This window comes from Perca fluviatilis, chromosome 21 (assembly GCF_010015445.1).
Source record: "Perca fluviatilis chromosome 21, GENO_Pfluv_1.0, whole genome shotgun sequence".
In the NCBI taxonomy this organism is placed as follows: Eukaryota; Metazoa; Chordata; class Actinopteri; order Perciformes; family Percidae; genus Perca; species Perca fluviatilis.
The window spans coordinates 17,799,272-17,818,889 of NC_053132.1; the positions used below are offsets into that span (position 1 = coordinate 17,799,272).

Here is a 19,618-nt window from a genome sequence, read left to right on the forward strand (position 1 = left end):
AATTCACATGTTCTGGTCCTGCCCTGCCCTGTCTTCCTTTTGGAGGCACATTTTTGAATCATTGTCAGCCATAACCTCTGCGGAAATACCACCTTGTCCCATTATTGGTTTATTTGGGGTTTTCCAGCCTGGCCATTCTTTGCCTTCTTATTTCTCAGACTTTGTAGCTTTTTTAACTCTTTTGGCTAGACGGTTAATTCTACTGAATTGGAAGAGTCCCCACCCTCCATCTCACTCTCACTGGTTTAGAGATGTTCTTTTTTTCATGAAACTGGAGAAAATTAGGTAATCTCTTGGTCGACCTAGCACTATTTTTGTCAAGCTTTGGCAACCCCTTCTTGAACATGTCCAAACTCTCCAGCTTGACCCTGCTCTCTGTATTTGATTTTGCACCCCATCCTCTGACCCCAAGCTCACCACTCACCACCAATCACCAACTAAGATGATACTACTTCTGTACTGTCTGATCAATATATAATTGGGTTAACTTTATGTAGGATTGTATTGCACTCATAATTTTTTGTTTTGTTTTTGTCTTTGTTTGTTTTGTTTTTTCTAGTGGGGCCTTGGTGTATCTGATAACTGTTAAATTTTTTGTTGTATCTATGTCTCCCACTGTTTTGTAACTGAAAATGTATAAATAAATCATAAAAAATCGATAAAAGTTATAAAAACATCATACAGTATGTCGAAAAAAGTCATAGTATAGTATGTAACAAAAAGCGTCTAGTAAAGAATGTCAAAAATAGTCATAGTATAGTATGTCGAAAAAAAATATAAAAACGTCATAGTATAGTATGTCAAAAAAAGTCATAGTATAGTATGTCGAAAAAAGTCATTAAAATGTCACAGTATAGTATGTTGATAAAAACGCCTAGTATAGTATGTCAAAAAAGTCATAAAAAATCATAGTATTGTATGTCGAGAAAAGTCATAAAAATATCATGGTATAGTATATCGATAAAAGTTATAAAAACATCATAGTACTGTATGTCGAAAAAAGTCATAGTATAGTATGTAACAAAAAACGTCTAGTATATTCTAGTATAGAATGTCAAAAATAGTCATGAAATCAGCACACCCCAGTAGTCCAATGGGTAGGGTGTGTACCATTAAGGCTCAATCCTAATCACATCTGCCAGGGTTCAATTCCATCCCTGGGCACACTGCTGAATCTCTTATTTAAATAAAAAAAGTCAAATAAAATGCCTGAACAACACTCTTTTGAAAAATGTCATTGTATAGTATGTCGATAACAGTTATAAAAAAAAAGTCATAGTATAGTAAGTTGAAAAAAGTCACAAAAATGTCATGGTATAGTATGTCGATAAAAGTTATAAAAACGTCATAGCATAGTGTGTCAAAAAAAGTCATAGTATAGTATGTCGGAAAAAGTCATAGTATAGTATGTCGAAGAAAAGATTTAAAAAATCATAGTATAGTATGTCGAAAAAATCATAAAAAGTCATAGTATAGTATGTCATAAAAAGTTATAAAAAAGTCATAGTATTGTATGTTGAAAAAAAAGTCATAGTTTAGTATGTCGAATGTTGTTTTTTTAAATGTCATAGTATAGTATGTCGAAAAAATCATGAAAAAGTCATAGTATAGTATGTCAAAAAAAGTCATAGTATAGTATGTCGAAAAAAAGATTTAAAAAATCATAGTATAGTATGTCGAAAAAATCATAAAAGGTCATAGTATAGTATGTCATAAAAAGATATAAAAAAGTCATAGTATTGTATGTTGAAAAAAAGTCAGTTTAGTATGTCGAATGTTTTTTTAAATGTCATAGTATAGTATGTCGAAAAAATCATGAAAAAGTCATAGTATAGTATGTCAAAAAAGTCATAGTATAGTATGTCATAAAAGATATAAAAACGTCATAGTATAGTTTTTCGGAAAAAAGATTTTAAAAAGTCATAGTATACTATGTCGAAAAAATTATAAAAAGTTACAGTATAGTATGTCGAAAAAGGTCATAGTATAGTATGTCATAAGTAGTTATAAAAACTCATAGTATAGTATGTCGAAAAAAGTCACAAAAATGTCATAGAATAGTATGTCGATAAAAACGTCTAGTATAGTATGCCAAAAAAGTCATAAAAAGTCATAGAATTGTATGTCAAAAAAGTCATAGTATAGATGTCGAAAAACGTCATAGTATAGTATGTCGAAAAAAGTCATGAAGCCAGAGCACCTCAGTAGCCCAATGGGTAGGGTGTGTACCATTAAGACTCATCCTAATCACATCCTGGACACACAGCTGAATCTCTTATATGTAAATAAAAAAGTCTAATAAAATGCTTGAAGAATACGTTTTTGAAAAATATAATTGTATAGTATGTCGATAAAAGTTATAAAAACCTCATAGTATAGTATGTCAAAAAAAGTCATAGTATAGTATATCATTAAAGTTATAACAAAGTCATAGTATAGTATGTCGAAAAAAGTCATAATACAATAATACACATTATTTAGCTGACGCTTTATCCAAAGCGACTTCCAATTAAATGCTTTCAACCCTGAAGGTGCAAACTCCAGACAACAAGCAGTAAGTGCAAGTACATTAGCTTTAAATAAGCAAAACTACAAAGAGCCATTACAAAGTCGATAGAAATATGTTTATCCGAGGTGTAGTCGGAAGAGATGTTTTTAGCCTTCTGTGGAAGATGCGTAGGCTTTCGGCCATCCTGATGCCAACAGGGAGCTCATTCCACCATTTAGGAGCCAGGACAGCAAACAGTCGGGATTTCGTTGAGTGATTAGTTGTCCCTCGCTGTGAGGGGGCAGCAAGCAGGTTGGCTGATGCAGAGCAGAGTGGGCGGGTACTAGTGTCTTGAAGCGGATGCGGGCAGCTATTGGTAACCAGTGAAGAGAGCGGAGGACTGGGGTAGTGTGAGAGAACTTGGGGAGTATAGTATGTAGTAACACTTTGTTTAAAAAGTCATAGCATAGTACAGTATATATAGTACAGTATGCCATAACATTTCATAAAAATGTCATAGTGTAGTATGTCATAAAAAGTTTATAAAAAGTCATACTATAGTAAGCCATTAAAAAAAAAGTAATAGTATAGTACGTCATAAAAAAAATGTAGTATAGAGTAGAATAGAATGGCATCAAAATATATAAAAATGTCAACTCAGTGATCAAAACTTTGACAAACACTGTTAGAGGATTTTTTTTTAATGCTTTAAAATGGTCAGTTTAGCTTTTAGATTTCTAAATATTTTTTCTGGGTAACCCCCAGGAGAAGACATATATTGAAAATTGCCCCCCATATATAGTGCATTGGTGATTATGGCCCTGTGTCAGTACAGCATCCTGTCTGAAGGTATCACACTGGAAAAAACTGCTCTTACCCTCCCACACAGTAAAGGTCAGGTCTTGCACCATCAGTGTGAAAAACTTGCACTGAAAAGGGTACAGTCCATCTGTTTTTAACAATTCAAGACTGCTGATGCTTGTGTGTGTGCATCTGTATGTACAGTACATACAATATGTGCTTGACCTGATCTGCAGCAAAAAGAAACTGGCGACCGCTGTGATTTTGTGTTTCATAAACATAACATTTGCGTTGCTAAGCGTTGAGTGATACAAATGTGTCGTGTGTGTGGCCATTGTAACGCCTGCTTCCTGATTTAGACTGACTCTAATGGGAAGGCCTAGTGAATTTTTCATACAGCCCAGAGGGGCAGGACAAGCGGCCATACTGGCAGATTACAACCTCTAAGAGAAAGAGAGAGCAGTAGAGTGAGGGAGTAACCTGACATTCAGGTCATAGCTTCACCCTCCATTCTTTTGGTAAACATTTGAAACATTTGCTAAAAGATTAAGTGAATCCAATTCGAATAGAAGGTAATGTCACAAGATTTTTTAATCACTTCCCTTTTTAAAATGCAACTTTCACTAAATATTATTTTCTGGGGAAAAAACAAGCTACAGCAAAACAATAAGACAAATATTTGAATCATGAGACAAATCTTTTTGACCTCTAGTATGGCCTATGGTAGATCACAGATGATCGTGAAGGAGCACACAACAGCCAACTGCAGCAAGCTGTAAGCCGTTTAACAGGTTTACTTTTAAGGGGGAATAATGCTTTTTTTTGCAATTCAGTGTTTGCTAGAATGATTTTTTGACTCAATTTGAGAGAGAAAAAAATGATACAGTCTTCACTGCTCTGCTGTCTGCACGTCTTGGCTTTCTTAATGCATTGATTACCAGAAGTTGATGTTTAAAATAGGATTTTCTGTCATGTTTTTGATGATCATTTATCATGCACTAAAATCTGAACAAGAGCAACTGGATACTGATGATTCTTTGTGTGACTGAATAATGCCCAAGATCTCAATTTAATGGGCTGAAATTTCTGCAAGAAAGCTCTAAAAAAATTATCCATCTGTTCAATGCTCACATGCCACAGCTCACTCAGATAGCTCGTAGCACTGTCTTGCGTATGCAAATATGTTTTGCCTGGAAATCTATTTGGAGTTGCTCGAAGGAATCCAGAACGGCCCTCCTTCTGTCTCCCCTCGCCGGCTCACGCGGGGCTCCCTCTTGCCGCCTATCTCCTCTCGTGTGGAAAACATTTTCACCAGCTACACACGCATGGATATACAGTCAGTGGCACCGCCTTGCCTCAGACAGCTTAAACCACCATGGGCCAATATGCAGATCTCACAGGCACACACTGGCGGCCCTGTCCGCAAGCAGGACAAGGAGCCCTGTAACTGTTTGCTTAGTTGGATAATACATGCAATAAAGTGACACAGAGGGAATAATTATCCACTCTGTGAAGAGGCACGGCCACAGATTTTATCCTTCCGTTACAAACTTAAAGTCCTTCTTTGGTGCAGAAACAGTGGAGTGTGTGGCCCCAAAACATAAACATGTCTGCATGAAATGAAACAGTTGTGTTGGTAAAAGAAAAATGCAATTTTATTCGCAAGAGTAATGTTTAAAAATGATCTGTGAGTAGACAATTGAGATGTTTTAAATGTGAAATTACTGAAACACTAAAAGCACTCAATGAAGTTAAACCTTACATGTGTGTATAAAGAATTAGTACCCCTCTTGGGCAGAGATGCAAAAAGAAGGACATAACAGACCATGTGTGTGTGTGTGTGTGTGTGTGTGTGTGTGTGTGTGTGTGTGTGTGTGTGTGTGTGTGTGTGTGTGTGTGTGTGTGTGTGTGTACCAGAGGGCTGAGAAGCCAAGCTTGGGCAGATGGTCCACAAAGGTGTTACCACACAGTGAGTGGGCACTGCGATTGATGCATTGCAACATCCAAGAAGGTGGAACATTTGGCTGCTGACCCGCAGTCAGAACTCATTGGCCCTGCCGTCTCCTTATTTAGCTGCTGCGAGAGAGCCAACGGGTGATTTGGTCAGAATAAACACACACACTCGGAACGCAGCACTTTCCCACCCTCAAGGGAGCCTCGATGGGCTGCGCACTGGAAACTTCTCCCTCATCTCTGCAAGGAGGTCACGATGGTGGTGCAGGCAGGGAGGATGGGTGCACAAAGACATGGAGACGAACGGAGACGGCACACTGGAACTTAGGGTTACTGTGTTACACTTGGATGGAGAAGATCTGACCTTAAGCTTATTCTGAGGGGGGTTGTTAGTGAAGCAGCTTTAAATGACTTGAGTAACATGTAACCTTACAACTTACTCTGTCTGTTTCACATGGTTTACTGCGGAACACTGGAGATAAAGGCCAACAAGGAAGGGGCACAGCAGCTTTCTGTCTTTCAAAATAATCTTCTGAAAAGTTTCATTTTATCAATGGAGCACAAGCATTACAAAATCAATGAAAATGGCAGTATGCGTGCAAAAAAACGTTGGATAAATCCAACTTAATTTGCACTTTAAAATTTTCCTAAATAAAAAAAAGAACTCCCCTATTGGAATTATGTATATAAGTTATTATTCCTTTAAAATGTGGAGAAAAAAAAAAAGATGATTAAGAAAAGGAAGCTGCACGAGTTCAAAGACGAAATATTCTCTTTAATTACAAACATTATTAGTTATGCACATGGAAAGATTTTATTTCAGACCCAAAAGCGTTCTTACATCAGTCGAAACATGGAAAATTCATGAGTGAGTACGCTAACCGAAGGCAACATTATGGCGATGGATATTAAACATGATAATTGTTATTTGTCTCTGAGTGCAGTTAAATCATTAAGTCTACAGTAGAATTAATGTATCTCCCAGTTTGCTGTTTTATTATCCCCTTTACATCCTCATCATTAATAGCATTGGACAAAGCAAATGTGTACTAATTGCATGCATTATAGCAGGTTTAATTATATATATGTGTGTGTGTGTACATATATATATATATGTACATGTATATGTATATGTATATATATAGTTGTTACAATATGTTCAAATCAGACAAAAAGATTTTTTTAAATACATTTTTACCTGTACATTTTTAAGTTATAGTTACATAGCAGTTGATCATTTCAATGCATATTATTTGTTGAAATTTGCTCTTATAGCAGCAACATTTAATCAATTTTTGGTGGCCTCGTTTATAACCTCAGTTCACAACTATGCCAAATCACATTAGAGGATGCATGACAATGTTTCACTTGACAGAGTTTCTGTTAGATATGAACTAGTACAGAGTGCCACCCTATGGATACATCTGGCACATCAACATTTTGTGCTTGATATTTACCAGTTTGTTTTATAAAAAGATGAAGCTTTGAGATACAAAAAACACAAACATTAGTAGAATGATATTGATCCTAAACTTACTGATTACTGATGCAAAACAACTGACTTCTGTGTACCACCAAGTATTGGCTTTTGTTGCCGGTGCCTTTTGCTGCTGAAGATAGTTACAGGTTACAAATAGGAGCATATTCTTCCTTTCTATTTTCTTTACCTATCATCAAGAGGTTCTTCCTGCAAAACTGAAACAGAGACGTGTGGACTTTATGGAAGAAAAGTTGAAGAGCCCTAACATAAAGGAACACTGAATCTAAGAAAGAAAATTACACATATCAGTATGAGTCCAACACAGACCTCTAAATCCCTCTCTGCATTCGACTCCACATCGAGTCAGTCATCATCCACCACCATCACATTACCGTTCAGCTCATACTCCATATTGCCCCAGTCAAAGATGTTGCCCTTGGGGACCTTGTGCCCATAGTGCCAGGCCTGGATCATGCTCCTGGAGAGCACAAAGTCCCACATATTCAGATCTGTTATCTCCCCTACAAAGCTCTGCACGGCCTCTAAACCTCCCAGGTGTTTGTCTGGGTCCTGGCCCAGGAGGACGGTGCCTTTTGGACGGATGCTGTGCCCAGGTTTGTAGACCTGGTAGGTGCTGCGTTTCCCCTCGACCCAGAAAGCAGTGAGGCCTGTGCGAGACTCCCAGGTCAGGCAGAGGCTGGTGCGGAAGGTGGTAAGGGGCGGCAGGTGGAAGAAGGTGCCGTCACCGCTCATATAAAAGGAGATGCGTCCGTCCTGCTCACGCCACACGTTGAGCTCGTCATAGTCGGCAGTGCGGTAGGCGAACAGGATGATCTGACGTTCTTCCGGCAGCTCAGTGGCCACACGCATGCAGAGAGTGAAGGCCCTCAGCCCCATCTCCTTCTGCGGGATCATGGCCACAAAGCTAAAGTCTGTCTCATATGGAAACACCAGGACTTTGTCGCTCAGACCCACTGGAGCAACACAAACAGGAAAGATAGAGTTAATAAGACACTAAACAACATATGGTATACATCTGAAGCTGAAGCAAAATGCATTTTTTGCTAATGAAATTCTGTTAAATTCATACCTTGGGTGGCTGAGGAGATTGTCAGAGACCATCCAAAGACACCAAGTACACCCACAGCAAACCTCACAGTGTTGACACTCTGTAAACACACACAATCCATTATCCTCTGAGAATATCCCAAAAGGAAGTTCTATGCATCTCTGAACATATCTGTCACATCATAGACCAAATGATTTGAGAAGTTAGAAGAGGGAACAGCTTTTCTTACCATTTTGATGTTGTTAAGTTGTTCCTCGATGTTACTAACTCAGTCCCACTTGCTCATGCCCCGTGCCCAGTCCTCTTCCCTCCTAGCACAGGCCATGACGTCAGCTCTTCAACGGATGCTCTGACAATAGGCCTGGTGTGTGAAGGCTGGGTGACACTGTCATTTTACATGTGACTGATTAAAACACACACTATTTCACCTATGTGTATGTGTATGTGTGTGTCCATATCACTAACACAGTGTTCACATAAAGGTGAACCATCTTTGTCAGAGCTGTTCTTACCTATTTAACAGTCAGAAGGGACAATGAGACTTATTGTCAATACTGACACTTTATATAGGCACATGTTATATCATGAGCATGTTAGGCTTTAAATATCTGCATTTGTTTAACTCAATGTCATATCTCAGGGCAATACATTTCTAACAGTGTCACTTAATCATAACAGAGCATAAAACAACAGGAACACCTGCAGTAAACATCAACCGTTTATCCTTAACCAAGGATACATCGGCTTCATGCTGTGCAACTCGACTTGTATTGGATTTTTAAGGTCAATAATAATCATGGTATTTATTTAAAAATGAAATAATGATAACAGCTGATATTTTAACATAAATGCAAACAATTTTTTTTTTTAAGAATTGTGACCAAGATAAACTCCTTTCTGGCGGCCAAACTACAGTATGCAACGGTGATACTTTATTGTTATTTATTTACTGAAATATATGCAGTAAGTAAGCTAATATCAGCCAATATATAATATAAGAAAATATATCGGTCTGGCTGATTAATCAGTCAAGCTCACATACAGATGTCATGTCTGCTTTCATGAAGATCTGACAATCAGAATGTATGTTTTCAAGAAAACATACGGCAACTTAAAGAGGTTTTAAGAGGCTAGACAGTCGCTGTCTGAATTGCAATCATTGAAAAGGTATGCAATATGGCAGGGGGAAACGTGAAATAACTCAATACCAGTTAATGGGACATTTTATGTGTAACAAAATACAGACTCAAAAATAGTCATCAAGTCAAAAGAACAAATATTAGCTTCACCAAATTAGCATTTATCCCACACCTCATGTCACAGATTTTCCTGCAAAGCTGTATTTCCTTTTGTAGTACAGCTGCAATATTGGACCATTTGATTCCTATTCGTGAATTTCTAATGAGCAGCAGTACAGACGTCTCCATACTTGGTATCTCTTTAATGATAATCTAGTGTCACAAAAACAAGAACAAAATTCAAAGTTCACGGTTTAATGGGGACAAATGAAATCTGAACCAGGCATTTATGTTATCAACATATCTACATTTAATACAGTTTCTCAAGCACTAGGATTTCTCAAGAAAAAAACAAAAAAAAACTATTTTGTCAAGAAATATAATCTGAGATACACAAGCAAATTATTTACACCGCCTGCACCCCGACCACTAACAGGCTTAATTCCCCACAGACGCACAGTCGGCCAAAAAAAAAAAAAATAAGGTAAACTAATAGCACTGAAATGAAAATGTGTGTTTCCAGAGTATGCCTGTGAACCAGCACCCAAAAAATTTGGACTGAGGTATTGATGAGAAAAGATGGATTTCTTCCAGCATTTCTAACATGGAGGAGGTTGGTACAGTGATGCTAGCAATCCTCAAAGGCCTGCAACAAAAACTTTAACTTAGTCTCACACTGATGATTGGTTTACATAAGCTGTTTCAACCATTTTCTTCATAACTGTGACACTAAGGAGAAGGTGCGTAAAATTAACAGCAAAAAGGTAAGAACAATGAAAACCTTCCTCTTGCCTTTGAAAAGGAAAAGAAAATTCATTTCATGCTTGATGATGATTGCAGGCAAACAGCACAAGCCAAACACAACGTCCAAGCACATTTTTTTTGTTTCTATTCCATTCTCCAAAGCAACTTTTTAGCATCAACCCCAAACAGCTTATGTGATCTATCAATATTCAAACATTTTCAACTAATATCCAGCAATGTGAAAACTTTTTTTTGTATGCAGCGGCCGTTTTCAATTTATTTTCTGCATCCAGTTCAAGGCCTTGCTTCTCTTGAAAACTTTGTATTGTCCTGATAAAAAACATTTTTGAATTACTGTAGGATAAGCCTAAACCTAAAAAGTACATTATGTATACATTTAACTCATTTAAATTGTCTGTAATGGGGTATGATTGATATGCAAAGAAAAAAAAAAAAAAACTAACAAACAATCTACTCAAAATCTTACAGTATAGTGACATGGGTGGGTATGTTTGGAGCGCCACCTGGAGGTGGAGACAGGACTTGATTCCCTACGACTATCAATTATCAAATATTACAATCATGTAAAACTTGCATATAAACTAGTCACACTCATTGAGAACAGGTTTTTGGCATTTTAGGTACCACTTCAGCAAATAGCAATTAAGAAGTGGGCAAACACTCCGATGTTTAATGAAAGAAATACTAGAGTCAATGCCAAATAAAAGGCCAATCTAATGTAATCAACCACCATTTGTAATTTTTTTTTTATTATTATTTTTAAATTTTTTTATTGGTGGTTTTGTGAAACACTGGAGTGCAATGCTGATGCTTTCCAAGGATTCTGGCACTCAGAGAAAGAGAGAGGCAGAGTTGGGAGTGAGCAAGAGAGACCTGAGAACGTGGCCCCTTATTTTGAGTAAAGAAGGGAGTCAGGTTTGAGACACTAGATACAGCATGACAGAAAAGAAAGAGGAAGTAAGGGAGAAAGGATAGAAAGAGCAGAATGAAGGGGGTTTTAAAGGGAGCAGCAGGCCATGAACATCGAGCCTCAGAAGGTAGGAGCGGGGACTTTTACAGCAAAAGATAAAATGTGGGGAGGAAGAGGCAGACCGAGTTACATGGCTCCCATGTTGTAGTCCATAGCGTGGCTTTTCCTGCTTGTGTAAAGTACATATCCAGGCAGGGGGGTGATCTGTTCTCTATAGTTTCGTGTCATCCAGGTTTTGTGTTGAGTACTGGGGTATGATGGAGAGATAGGAGGAGGTGCGGGTCCCTTTAGTAGTCCTCCACCCAGCCGTTCTCCTGGATAAAGGCATCAATCACTTCTTTCATGGCCAGGTTCGGGATCAGCTGGTCCTGGGTCAGGGGACTCCTGGTGACTGGGTCAAAATGACCCACTCGCTGCACAGAGAGCAGATTAAATGCTAGTGTTAGCCTCTGTGGTTGTATTCTGTACATAATATAAGCAAATAAGACCATTTGATTTGGGTGCAACCACACCCAAAATACAATGTTTTATTTAAGATTACAATCTTAAAGTTACAAGTGAACCAGGGCTTGTAAAACAATTTAATATGGGCTCACAAGAACAAGCAGCAAATAATGGATACTGTATAAATATTTGAATCTTATCAGCAACTGAACACCTATTTTTGAAAATGTAGCAACTACTGAATATGTTGAACTTTAAATACCGCTGAATTTGTAGCACTGAGATATTTTACTTTAAAAACCATCCATCTGAAATGATGTGGTCTGAATTCCCCTATATTTTTCAAAGTAAAATATTTTGGTGCTATTTCAGTGGAATTTAAGTTTTAAAATTGAGCATTCAGTAGTGATACACTTTCTTCTTTTTTTAACTCTGCATGCAGCTGACGATGGTTTTACCTGTAGGTGCTCTTCAATGTCCTTGCGATCATAGGTGATCCCACTGGGTGTGATGCAGGGCTCCCTCATCAGCTCAAAACTGATCTTCCCACACAAGTAATCTGGGATCTCCCGCTTCTGAACGGACGGGGAAAAAAAGCAGCAAGAGTCACACTGATGTAACGCTAAGAGCTATATGGATATGAAATCCATATAGCTCATATATATAGCATATAGCTAGAAATTGCTAGCATAACACTCTGATTTGATATAGTTGAATCTCGTCGTTTCCTGGTCTTACAGTGTTCATTACAGTTTAATGACAAACCGCTGCTTGGCGATACTATCTAAATTAACGTCCTCCGAAACCACATTACCCAGTCCAAGTTTAGATTAAATATTATATGAAAGCACCAATGCTCATATGAAAATATCATCAAATTGTTGAAATAAAAAGGTACTATACAAAAAAATAAAGGCAGAAATCTCTGAGTTTGTCCGGTTATCGGACCCGTATGCACGTATGAAAGACTCACAGAACACTGTTGTAAGGATGCATGCGCATGCATGAGAGACGCAACACTGAGCACTCTGTTGTACGGATGTTACAGTTTTTCTCAATCGCTTTGGCACAATCATCGAATGACTATTAAACTTTGTCAAATGATATGCCTATATAATAACATTAGGTCAGTTGTTCACATGACTATAGTCATTTATCATTGCTTTGGAACAAAATATATTGAGTAAGCCTTGCAGATCAAAATAGTTTGCATTCATTTGCTATTGAATCATATTACTCTCAAATGCAATTATACACATTGGGCAAATCCCTACATGCAAAATAGAGCAACCAACAATCACAATAACCTGTATTTAAGACACATAATAGTTATGTGGTATTGTTGTAAAAGTTGTCAGATGTCTTTAGGCTAGATGATGAACAATTCAACTTCCTCACAATTTAGAGTAACCAAAGCAAACAGGTGACAGATGAGGATATCACAGCAGATTGTTGTAGGGGATGGCTGCGTCACGCCAAAAGATTTTTTTCCCCCCGTTGCATCGCAAGGAAAGATATCAGGTGTGATGTCGATAAAATGTCGTGGCCAGACAGAGAGGAGAGATTGGATGACCCATGAGGTTGAAACATTTACAGCATATTTTCTTTTTTCCTTGCACATTTTGTACAGTATTTCCTGATCATTATGCTGTTGTATATCTTTTTTCTGTACAAGCTTTCTTCATGTATTTGTGGTTGGTGTGTACATACAATGATAAAAGTATAGTGTGTGCCATGGCTGACATCAGTACTATTCAGCTGCCTAAACATACAATGTTAGCAACTGGGCAATATCACAGAGGGTAACTATCACCCTTTCAGAGTAAACTATCATTTGACAAGAGGTCTTTCCATTTTGACTGTCTCGGTCTAAGCAATGTCAAAGGAACCTTTTATTTTGATGGCAATTATTTATCCATTGATAGATTAATTTACCTTTGAAACAGGAATGAATTATTTTGATTGAGTAATCACCTTTTGCAGGTCACATAGAGTGATGTGTTGAATGTAACACGTGGTGAGGATTGTACTTAGAGTTTTGAAAATTGTAAGTTTGTTTCAGTAAATGTGCCAAATTGATTGAGAAAATGAGAAAAACAGTAACAGGTTTAAAGGAAGGAACCTAATAAAGTATACAAGCCAAGTCAGACCCCTGAGCTAATGCATGCAAACCTCTGTAGCCGGGGCTAATAAAACAAAAACACGGAGGCTCCGTAATCTCAACCAGCGTGAACCAAGACAGCACACGCTTTTATTAACTTCCATAGTGACAACAGCGGCCCATAACGCTAGCTTCACTTCTTCCGTTTCTACCTATCACAATAAAAGCCCAACTTAAATTCACTCAGAGCATTTTGCTATGAGGAAACTCAATAAAATAGCTTAAACGACAACGAAATTCTTTGCCGGCATTAGTTAATTAGATTAAAAAATCTGCTCTTAATGTTTTTTTTCCTTGTGCACCAGTGTATTTCACCTGTGTTTCTGACCACTCAGGACCCAAGAAAGCGCAGTGCGATTGTGAAGTTGATGAAATGAGCGGTTCTCGAGAAAGCTGCAAGCAGCAGTGCCACAGGCCAAGCAATCGGCCCGTTCCGAACAGGCATGTTTTTAACGGGCACTGCACTATTACAAGACAATCACTCTGTTGGCAGTCAGTGTGCTGTCAATTCAACTGACAATTACATGACAACTAGCTCAGTTCAGTCAACAACTATCTATAGCAAGGATAAGAATATGGCAAACATATAGTGATGGTTACCATAGAAACAGCTTGGGCTGGAAACAGGACATAACTCTTTGTCTATTAGCATACATGCATTTTTCACAGATTAGCAATTACAAACAGTAATGGTAGCACATAATTAAAATATTCAACACAGGAAAATGCAGAAAGAATGTCCACACTGAAAAAAAAAGTAGCTGTCATAACTGCACACAAATCTGAAAGTGAGCTTGAGTCTATTTCTCTTGTTGCTATGTCAACGATCAAAGAAGATGGTGCGAAGTAGGTGTGTACTGTTAGCTAAGATGCATTTGTGTGGGTGAATGTGATCGTTGTGTGCCTGTCTGTTTGTTAGCCCTGTAATGGATGATGGTGACCTATCCAGGATGTTCCCCTGTTTTTTGCCCAATGCATGCTGGGATAAGCTCCAGTCCTCCTATAACAGCAATAAGTGTGTATGGGAAATGACTGACTGACTGAACGAATGAATACAATTATAAACCATTACATGCTCAGTTGTTAGTAATAATGACTTTTCATACTCACTTTTCTTTTCTCATCCACTTGAGAGAAGAGCTCATCCATGTCCATAAGATACTTGTCCTAAGTAGGTCACAATTCCATGTTACCCGACATATTCATGAATATTCAGTTAGAATATATAAAAGTACTATATTTGTTAATTAAAAGCATGACAACCGAGTAAGTCCAAAACTTATGTAAAACGTACATGTTTTGATGCAATCTTGGCAGCATCGCCTCCATTTTGATTGTCGTCCTGTTTCTCTTTGTATTCTTCAAGTTCTCTGCATAAACACAAAGTTATTATAAATTACCTCCATCATCCAGAACAAAATAATAGTGATACCCACATGACATAATTATTCCAGTGATTCAAGAGATCATTACCACACAAAGACAGCACTCTGGATATTTGACTGCTGCTACACATTCTCACCTTTCCTTCTCAGCAAGTATGAGTTTAGTCAGATAGGCATGCAACTCGTTCTCCTGGTTGATGCGCTTGTCCTCAATGCTATTCCAACGTTTCTTCTTTGCAATGCGCAAGGCGCTGGGGATGTCATCTCCAAAATTCAGCCTCTGTTCTTTTGCCAGATTATAAGCTGTAGAAAACACCATGACAGAAACACTGCTTTGTTATTAAAGTGTTTCCTACAGTTTTCTTTCCTTCAGACATCTCGTTTAGATATATAAAGACGTTCCATTCCTTTCACTGTAGAATATTATGTTTTAAATGATAGAAACCCTGACAAAGCATACAGTAAGACATTCCTGCAAACACATGCCATGCCCATAAAGTGCCTCAGAGCAGAAGAGCTGATATAAGAGCCACTATACCACTAGAAATTTAAAAAGAAAGAATCACGTGGACTTAAAAATAAATGATGAAGTGCATGAGTATCACTGTGCAATTTATGAGCAAGCTGCTTTTACACAGTACCACAAAACGTTGCACAGGATTCACCATCTTATAGTAGTTTGCGCTGACCTTTCTGCAGGTTGCCGATGGCCTCATCATAGTTCTCCAGCTCCAGGTGACACTGGCCCAGGAAGAAGTGGGCCTTGACTGACTGGCTGTCCAGCTCCAGAGCATGCTTACAATCTGCCAGAGCCTTATCATGCTGCTGCAGCTTCACATGGCAGAGAGCCCTGTTGGTGTAGTACACTGCCACCGATGGATTACGGTTCTGGGAGACAGGAAATACCAGACAATACACATGCACTGTAACATCATGGCACTGTGGACTAGGCTTCACAAGTAAAATCCATCCATTTGATTTCTCTATCAAGGACAATACTATGTTTTAATGTGTTTTAGTTAAGAAGATGACACTCCACCATTAGTATTATTTCTTTTACAATGACGGTTACTTACAATAGCTTTACTGTAACATGTAGCAGCCTCCTGGTACTTGCGGCAGAGGAACAGCCGGTTCCCCTGCTCTTTCAGCTCCTGCGCGGTGGAACTCTTCTCCGGGCTGCCGGCCATCTTCTCCACCGGCTCTGCGGGGCCCGCCTCGCCCTGCTTCCCTATCCTGTTCCCCGTCTCTTCGGCTGGCTGACAGGTCCAAGAATGCCCTGTCCTTCCTGAATTTCACAAACTAGATCAGAAGACAATGTGCATGTAACGTTATGTCAACATTTACCGCGTGCATTCACTGCAATACACCTGCAATGCGCGTCTTGGGCGAATTAGGTGCAGTCCTTGATGCCACCCAAAAGGAATTCGTTTAATTCGCTGACTGTGCACACAGCTCAAAACTACAGCGAGGTGGCTAGACTGCCGGCGAATTAACTATTCATGTGGCGGTCATCAGTGGTGACTAAATGAGCAGCACGGCTAGCAAGCCATCAGAAAACATTATACTGTAAGCTAACGGTCCCTACCAAGGCTATTCAACTTACACCACTAGTATACAAGGCAGTTAGCTAGATGTTGTAAACAAATAATGTTACAATTATTATTGGCTCACTAACATTTGAGATACAGTTGTTGTTGTTGTTGTTGTTGTTGTTGTTGTTGCAGCAGCAGCAGCAGGCATAGAGACAGAGTGACAATGTCGTTAACTTTAGTTAACAGCAAACAAGAGATCGATGCTTAGCTTGATGTTAGCAAGATAACGTTAGCTAAACTAGCATAGTAAGCTATGTTGTCGATTTACGCCGGTCGGGCGTCTGACTAGTAAGAAGACAGTTTTGACAGCTCGGCTTTATTACCTACAGTGGCTAAATTAATCAGCAGCTGATCGGACTATAGGTATTATAGCCCTGAAAAATCTCAAATGTACCTCAACCCCGCTAAGCAACCTCAGAAAACAGAAATTAGCTAATGCTAGGTTAGCTTGTCTGCTAAACAGCCAACTGCTACTTCCATGCAAGTTAGGGTTTGTCTGAGATCCACGGTTTCCACTCTTTACCTTATAGAAGTAATCTTACATCCAGGTGAAACAGATTTTATGTGATTTGATATCTTAAACGATATTTTTTCCCCCATACGAGCTGTCATGACAGGTTGTTGTTATGCTGACGTCAAACGCTTACGCGACGTCGACGGAAGCCGAAAAAAACGTTTTTCTCGTTACAGCAATCTACCATAATAAAATACACATTAAAGGCAAATTGCCGAGTACCTCCTAGAATAATCTTTTCTTTCTAAGGAAATATAAATAAAGTGAACATAACATGAATTTCAGTGTCCTTGATTGACCATAAAACGGGTAAAAAGTTATTTAATTTAAATCATGCTCCCATGTGAATAAACTAGAAAAGCACCACAACACGCTGTTATCGCCAGCAGATAGCGCTCTACAATCAAAGTTCCATCTTAACCTCAAAACTGACACTAGTGCAGATAGATAGATAGATAGATAGATAGATAGATAGATAGATAGATAGATAGATAGATAGATAGATAGATACTATTAAATAGATAGCCCTAGGGCAACTCACTATTGTGTGCCAAAATTTTGCTAACATTTTATACGTCACAGATAGCTTTTTTTTGGCACTCCATGACAATGGCCTATTCATCCGTAGGAGGCATTTTCTGGAGAAAAAAAATCTGATTCTGATCAAGAATTTAGGATTTATAATCAGGTCTATCCCACCCACAGAGTGATTCAACCACACACAGACAGATCCATAGATAACCTTTATAGGCCTTTATAAAGAGATGAACATTCAAGTTTAGCCATGGAGGAATTAGTGAGGCTGTGGACGGGGTCACTTTCATCTCAGCCTGTTGGGCCTCTGGAAAGGATCCGCACAGAGATCAGCGTGTGAAGATTAAGGCACATCCCCTGAGCAAACACACTGATAAATGTGTGAAGGGGGTCGTTGAGCCGCAGACCCACCAGCACTGTGTGTCCCCAGCTGTGTTTACCTATCTCCGCCAGTCTGGTCCCCTGATCCCCCAGAACACCCACCTACCTAGCCAGCCCCTAGTCCCATCTCTGTAAAACTGGGGTTTTAGACCTAGACACAGACTGGTGAACTTTTTTGCCTTTATAAAATAAAAAATGACAGATACCAGGCCTACTAATTTGTGTACCGAATAACTGAGTGTAGTTTATAACAATGTATTTGTGACTTAATTCTGAGTGAACATTTGCTAAACATTTCATATTTGGTAGATATATATTATCATGCAAATATATTATATTTACATGTTTGCTGTTATCCACAAAAGTGCATGATAATTAGAGATGCACCGACCGTCTGGTGACCGGAATTGGCCGATTTTTACGTGATCGGCCATGACCGGCGACCGGCCGGTCAGTCTGACATATGCCGATTTTATGCTGGTCAAATGCACTCGGGCACCGCGAGATTAACATTGCGCAACGTCAGCATCACACATGCATACGCAGGGTTTCCGCTATATGCATGTAGCAGCGGCGCACCGCCGCTCCATCAGCTGTTTATGAAATGTCATGAAGTCGTAATTATACACAGCTCTGCAGAAGAGTCTGCTCTACTGATCTCAGGTGAACAGTCAACCGCTCTCTCTCCCCTCTGAGGCTGAACAACTGGAACATGAAAACCACACTCACGCGGGTTCCGTGAAATATGACAGCTACATTTATTGGAAAATAGCGTTGGGCACCCTGACTTTGATAAATTAACTGTTTATCAGACCCCAGATGAGACAAGAAGCTAACGTTAGCGAACGCTGCGGTCCCTCTGCCTCTGACGCCCCGCTGCAGGAGACTCTCCGACACGCTGCAGGCCCCGTCCACACGTACCAAAACGATCTTTTTTTTACCCGTCTTCCCTGGATTCGTTTCAAGAAAAGTTGCGTCCAAACGAATCCACTTGTAAATGACTCAACACGCTACTTCATATTCCAGGTCTATAGGCGGCGCTGTTTCTGCTACAGAAATTCACCAAAAACGGAGAAGAGCATAGTCACTTCTACTTCCTAATAACATGACTAGATTATAACGTTCTCTTAATACATCCGTGGACTATAATACCTTTCACCACTGCTCATCTTATAAAGGCTACTGTTGGATTGCCTTTTATTTTGCATGATTGCAGCGCGCTAGTAGCGAGCTAACGTTAGCGCGCTAACGTTAGCTAGCTCTAACATCGGCAGTCAAACAAACATCAATGATCCATTAATGACGTTGGCTACATAACGTTAGCAATATATCTTGTGTAGAATCCAGAGGGAAGGGTCAGGGAGCAGAGACACAGTATTTAGATGAAGTGAGCTGGTTTGACCATGGAGATGGGACATGCTCGCTTAGCTTCAACGCAGTTGTGTGCGTCAGCGGCCGTGGGAGAGGGTGTAAAAGAGGGGTGTGGCGATGACATCATCGATACGGATCCGTATTCACCATCCATACGAAGCCAAACGAGAGCCGTTTTCGGATTTTTTCACCCTGAGACCAGGTTTCAAAAAAGTGCGTTTTCAGGCAGTGTGTTTGCAGGATTCGTCTGGACGGTCGGCCCAAACGATGCAAAACATGTGCGTTTGCACAAAAAAACGTTTCCGTGTGGACGGCCCCTAACATTACTGTTTAAAACGCTTTCCAGATTAGTGGGGATGCATACCTCTCAAAACCAACATTAAAAACATAGTAATCTTCCCTCAGTGTTTAGTTTTTGTTGCTATTGCTGAAATATCTTTATATTGCAAGGCTATATTTATTTTTATGT

The 19,618-nt window shown here is 39.1% G+C and overlaps 2 protein-coding genes across 4 annotated transcripts; both read right to left on the reverse strand.

Annotated features, from left to right (window-relative positions):
- Positions 1 to 5,996: 5,996 nt before the first annotated feature.
- On the reverse strand, positions 5,997 to 8,133 carry crp1 (C-reactive protein 1). Its single transcript, XM_039787184.1, has 3 exons — positions 8,021 to 8,133; positions 7,813 to 7,891; positions 5,997 to 7,696 (listed from the first exon to the last, which is right to left on the reverse strand). Exons 1-3 carry the CDS (start codon positions 8,021 to 8,023, stop codon positions 7,086 to 7,088), a joined length of 693 nt encoding a protein of 230 aa, XP_039643118.1. The 5' UTR covers positions 8,024 to 8,133; the 3' UTR covers positions 5,997 to 7,085.
- Positions 8,134 to 9,213: 1,080 nt separating this feature from the next.
- On the reverse strand, positions 9,214 to 17,017 carry stub1 (STIP1 homology and U-Box containing protein 1). Of its 3 annotated transcripts, none has more exons than XM_039789011.1 (8): positions 16,873 to 17,017; positions 15,831 to 16,056; positions 15,444 to 15,642; positions 14,892 to 15,057; positions 14,664 to 14,739; positions 14,480 to 14,536; positions 11,667 to 11,783; positions 9,214 to 11,177 (listed from the first exon to the last, which is right to left on the reverse strand). In XM_039789011.1, exons 2-8 carry the CDS (start codon positions 15,942 to 15,944, stop codon positions 11,052 to 11,054), a joined length of 855 nt encoding a protein of 284 aa, XP_039644945.1. In that variant the 5' UTR covers positions 15,945 to 16,056; positions 16,873 to 17,017; the 3' UTR covers positions 9,214 to 11,051. The 3 variants fall into 3 exon arrangements, with proteins under 3 accessions (XP_039644945.1, XP_039644947.1, XP_039644946.1); XM_039789013.1 differs by having other exon boundaries at positions 15,831 to 16,042; positions 16,873 to 17,008; XM_039789012.1 differs by lacking the exon at positions 16,873 to 17,017 and adding an exon at positions 16,433 to 16,856.
- Between the last annotated feature and the right edge of the window lie 2,601 nt (positions 17,018 to 19,618).